General features: G+C 38.0%; 1 protein-coding gene across 1 annotated transcript in view; it reads left to right on the forward strand.

Moving 5' to 3' along the window:
• The window catches only part of LOC106869640 (uncharacterized), a 13,116-nt gene that overhangs the window by 3,122 nt on the left and 3,990 nt on the right, over positions 1 to 6,004 (forward strand). Inside the window, exons 2-3 of the mRNA XM_014915454.2 lie at positions 919 to 1,048; positions 1,586 to 1,660. Of these exons, the coding sequence (XP_014770940.2) occupies positions 919 to 1,048; positions 1,586 to 1,654 (199 nt within the window). The 3' untranslated portion in view covers positions 1,655 to 1,660. The remainder of the gene's footprint in view (positions 1 to 918; positions 1,049 to 1,585; positions 1,661 to 6,004) is intronic.

Consider the following 6,004-nt stretch of genomic DNA (forward strand, 5'->3'; position numbering starts at 1 on the left):
TATATACATGGATAAAAACAGTTTGATTCAAATTCCTTGGTACTCTGAGTTTCAAGCATATCGCTAGTCTTCGGGCATTGGGGTCTGAATGAGAGTTCGGTTGAAGAAAGTTAATGTTTACTACTGGACGTTAGCCTGTGATTGATCGAGAAAGCTCATGTGGTGTCGCAGTTTGATGTTGGTATTTCAGTGATAACAATTTCTTGGAAAATAGCGCATGGTGACGTGTATATATATATATATGGTTCAAATATACAAAAGCCCAAAGACAGAGACAGGGGAGGGAACAACAAGCGAAGTGTATTAGCTTGACGCTCGGGAAAACTGGAAAAGTCTTTGATGTTTCGAGCTTACGCTTTTCGATTATACACATACACTACAGATAACCCTAACCTTATGTTTGAGGAATCGATATATCCTTAGAGATTTAGACTTGTTTCGCTATTCTCGTACCTTTTCAAAAATATTTCATAAGAATCCACAGGCGTAAGATATCGTTCTGAACGTATACTCATACACCCATACACATAATGTATTTTACTGTATACATTGAGGTGCATACAATAAACATCGATATAATTGCAACATCAGATGTAATAAGGTAATGAATGTAAACCATGATGCATAGAAATACAAATCATGAAACATATTTAAATATATATATAACTTTCACAGACATAAGCTCTTAATTTTATTGTAATCATTATTGTATGATATTGTTTCCAGAAGTAACATTGCTTTTGTGCACTCAGCTTTTGTACTCTAAATATAGACACATATATATATTTAGGCATGATAGATCAAGCGCGCATGTGTATAATGAATCGTAAAAGAAATGCTATACTTGCAGATATTTCACGTAGTATTCTATTTAACGAAAAATCAATAACATTAAATTAGCATTTTCTTTTGATATAGAACCTGCAATATTCTCTGGAAATATGATGGCCGCGAGTTGTTCGCTTTAACAATGAATGAGCTTGAACAAATGCTTGGTCATGAGGAAGGTTACAAACTTCAGTGTCACCTGGATGCTCGCAAACATAAGGCAAGTATAAATACGTAATTCACTGAAGGGCGGAGACTTAGCGGAATGCGTATACCTTATCTTATCTCTTATCTCTTGTCTTTTACTTGTTTCAGTCATTAGACTGAGGTCATGCTGGGGCACCGCCTTGAATTCTTAGTCGAATGAATCGACCTCAGTATTTATTTTTATTAAGCCTGGTACTTATTGTATCAGTCTCTTTTGCCGAACCAACCGCTAAGTTACGGGGACGTAAACACACCAACAACAATTGTCAAGTGGTGATAGGGGGTCAAACACAGAAGCACAAGCACACACACACACACACACACACACACACACACACACACAAGCACACACACACACACACACACACACACACGCGCACGCACGCACACAACGGGCTTCTTTCAGTACATTATCCACTGTATCTTCCCTTCCTTAGGATGGTGATGTGAAATTAAGAGATTTGGTTTGTTATTTGTAGTAGTGTCTCCTTAATTGGTTCACCACTTTCTGAGTTTAACTCTGTTCTGTCTCTTGGTTATGTTTTTACAGAAGAAACTGGGGTATGCTAATGAACTGGAAGCTGTTCTACGATTCCGCAGGGGACCACCCGAAAAGTAGATAGGGGTAAGTACACACACGCACACACAAAAAAGCAAATTTAGACACGCATTCACACACAAATAGTTGTACAAACAAAAGAACACTGAACGAATGTCGTAGAGTTTAAATGTTGGATATAATCTAACAGTCGACGTTTCAATCGAAATATGGACATTATGCTTCCATTGGATTTTCAAATTGCTGACACTGTGTGTCAGTTGCAACCCTTGACAGAAATCTTATCCTTTTTCGTTGACGGGGCAGAATTTGAACTGTGAACGCACAGAGTAGAAAAGAATACCGCATGGCATCCTACTGATGTTCGAACAGTTCTACCAGTCGACTGCTCTGAATCCACAAAAAAAAGTATGAAGTTGACCACGTGGGATTTGAGTGCAGAGCGAAGTTCGGAAGAAATACAGCAAAGCATTCCTTTCAATGCTCAACTGACCTCGACAATTTGCCCCTCCTCTATGTATAGGCGCACGTGTTAGGTATCGAAGTGATTGAGGAGTAACCCGAGATGAAGTATTTTGCTCAAGAGCATAACGCACTATCCGGTCTGGAAATTGAAATCATATCTAGCGATCGTGAGTGCAACACCCCAACCACTAAGTCATGCGCTCTCACGATATATATATATATATATATATATATATATGTAATTACGCAGATAAACGGATTAGATATATTAAATACTAGCAGAGATACTCGGTGTTAGTTGGGGTTTAAATGGCATAGTTTGTATATATGGTACAGTTAAGTTGAAACGTGATACGGGAAGTGCAGCATTGACGACAAAACATTTGTGGAGTAAATGAAGGGCTAATGCGACTAAGTGACATGACATGCGGCTGTTTGAAAGATTCCAGACCCTAACCTTGTCATGGAAAAGTGGGTGGGGGTATGTAATTTTTGAACGCACCAAAAAGCTCTCAGTGGATATACTTTGCGGCTGTCGGTGCTGCCGCTACCACGCTGGATAATCAGCAGACACGGGGACTATATCTATGTGATAAATTAAGCATGTGGGCGCGCTCAGCAGCACCACATGAGAGAAATATACATGAAAGAAATGACATGGTAAGTTTGGGATTGGCAAGGAAGCGCTTGAAAACAACACTGTCATGCGATATTTCGGTTTGGAATCAATAGTCGTGGCTCAACCATGCATCCCGCGTAAACAGCGTGCGACTATTGTGAGAACAACTCAGCTCCCAAACGAAAACAATTCTGCATGCAGCGTCAGGGTACACAAGGTCACATTAAGGACAGTCTCTAACTAACGTGGTTGGGTCTTAGACAGCATAAATTAGTAGGCTAATGTATATGCAATATTTCGTGTGTAATCAATAGCTGAAGAGTATTTGTATAGGCTTCGTCTATGCTTAGAAGGAAGACTTTGATACTGAAGCTATAAGAAAATAATTGAATAGTTGCTCAGGATTTAACATATGTTAGCATATATTTCATAATAAACATAGTGCGTTCCAAACGGTTTTTATTCCAACAAATTGCTACCTATGGTACCACGGGAACAGGCTATTATTGCTACCACTTAGACAACGCAGTTTGAAGTTTACATCGGTTCATCCATTTAATACAACCTACTTATATCGTTTCAGTAACTGTTTTTTCCAGTTTGAACAGAATCAATGCGTGGACCATGCGGGCATCGTACGTACCCTAGGAAAGTGGGGTTTTCTGCCCTCAGGGGCCCCATTACTCATTATGTGAAAAGTTTTAAGAGTCTAAAACCATCTCTGGAACATAAGTAATGTATGTTCTCAGTTTGGAGAACATCAGTTGCGAACGTCAGAAGTTCTGCAGGTTTACACACACACGCACACACACACACACACACACACACACACACACACACACACAAGTCCTCAGTTATATATATATATAGATAGATAGATAATAGTACGGACATGAATTACAAAATATGTATATATGTAGACATGCAAAACGAGAGAAAGCAAAAAGTGGAGACTTTCAGACGATGAATATTTAAGTATAGATAAATAGATATTTATATTAATAGATAACAGGTGGAAGAAAAGCGTTATAAGTCTAACAGCTGTTTCTGAGGGCTCGAAGATCCATCATAATGTTGGTAGATGTAGTTCATCACAATATGCGGCTGTAGTGGAAGCAATCAACATTAGATAAGATGAGCCTTCGTTATCAGGGTAGAGAAGATCTTACATTACAGTTTCAGTTCTGAATGCATTTTGCGTTTTTAAGTTTCATGCCACAGAACATTTTCCTGCAATTCACGAGGCAAATCAATGAAATCTACATCAATTATTCAAGTATATCATTGTTGATTTTATGATTTACTATCCCATTCAAAACCTTCTGGCCACACAAAACTCGGTTAAAGTGTGGAAAGAGGCACAACTCATTCTTTATGAAAAGTTTGAGGTCAATTATTTATTTTTGGGTGATTAAAATAAAGAACGGATAAACTGTCAGAAAATTAGCGATCTTTGTATTTGAATATTTGTAATAGAGAGAATTTATGTAAAGTTCTATCCAATATAATTAACAAGTACTGCAAATAATTATAACTGGTCACAGATGCTCAGAATATTTGATTTCCATTGTAAATCCTTGTTTGCATAATCAAGTTTAATGAGCAATATATTTCACTTGGATTTTCTGCATTCGGTTGATGACCGTTTTGAAGCTATTACGTAAGATGATATGTGAAGACAGATTCTAACTATAAACGTATTAGTCGTAATAAATATCTAACCATGTCAAGTAACGAATAGTCAGAATTTATTCACAATAAATTAAACTACAATCCACTACACACACACACACACACAGACACAAACACACACACACACAAACACACACACACAAACACACACACACAAACACACAAACACACACACACACACACACACACACACACACACACACACACACACACACACACACGAATGTACAATCATATGTATATAGCAAATTTACAGTAAATTACACACGTACACATTACCCAAACCTGTGAGATGGAGATTAAGTTTATCGAAGAAGTGAATCGTCACAATCAATGTTTTATATATATATATACAAATAAATGCATGGAATTTTGATACAATATAAAGGACATAATGGAAGTTGATATGCACAAGTCAAATTTTGCAACACCACTACATCACATGTGAAAAATGACATCGCTTAAATGGCAGCCATTTTCGGCTTTGCTCTTTCCAAAACTTGCACCATAACACCCTCAAGAGTATCAGACCCCACTTCTCTGATTCCTCTATTGGTAATCTCCTTCAGTTGCACCAGGGTCTCCGGTTTGTTGACGTAAGCCCTCTCTTTCACGTATCCTAACAAGAAAATATCCGAGTTAGTCTAGTCTGGGGAACGTGAAGGCCATTCAAAGTAGACCTCACACATGGTTCCAGCAAGATGGCGCAGCTGCTCATACCGCAAGAGAAACAATGCAGTTGCTACGGCAGTGCTTTGGAGAGAGAATAATCTCCCTTTACGGTAATGGCAACTGGCCTTCACGTTCCCTAGACTTGAGTAACCCGGAATTTTTCTTGTGGAGATACCTGGAAGATAGAAATAAGATGATAATTTATTTTCGAACGCAGAGACGCCGGTTGAACAACAGAAATATTGTGTAAATTACCCTGACAAAGCGGAAAAAATTGTCAACAATCAGCCATGGCAGGTTCTTGACAAACTTTACCGCTTTCTAACGGTGTCTCTGCGTTCAAACATAAATTATTATCTTTGTATCTTACAATATACAGTTCAACGCTTATAAAAAAATGTTAGTTTGTTTATATTATATACACGTAGTTATATATATGTGTGTGTGTTACATACATATATGTATGTATGTATAACGAGAGAGAGAGAGAGAGAGAGAGAGAGAGAGAGAGGGGGCGTGGGAGAGATTTTTCTTGTTTTATCGTTCTGTTGTCCGAGTGAATAACAGAGTGTGGAATCGTTCTTTATATCCGTGATTCTTGGTTTGATTTCTTATGTCATTAATTTTTATTGTCTAATACTGCAAAAGCGTGTGCAGCGGACACACACACTCGAACATTCATACATGCATACGTGCGTGCCTCTGTGTGTGTGTGTGTGTGTGTGTATATATATATATGTGTGTGTATGTGTGTGTGTGTACGACTTTGAGAGAGACATTTGTGTACACACTAAACATAAGAAATAATAAAAATTGACCGTTTGGCGAAACTTAAAATCATAAACGATAAGGAATGATTGCAAACAGATTTAACCCAGATCAAAAGGCAATAACGAAATAATGGGAGGAAGGGAGAGAGAGAGAGAGAGAGAGAGAGAGAGAGAGAGAGAGAGAGAGAGAGA

The sequence above is a fragment of the Octopus bimaculoides genome, chromosome 11 (assembly GCF_001194135.2).
Source record: "Octopus bimaculoides isolate UCB-OBI-ISO-001 chromosome 11, ASM119413v2, whole genome shotgun sequence".
In the NCBI taxonomy this organism is placed as follows: Eukaryota; Metazoa; Mollusca; class Cephalopoda; order Octopoda; family Octopodidae; genus Octopus; species Octopus bimaculoides.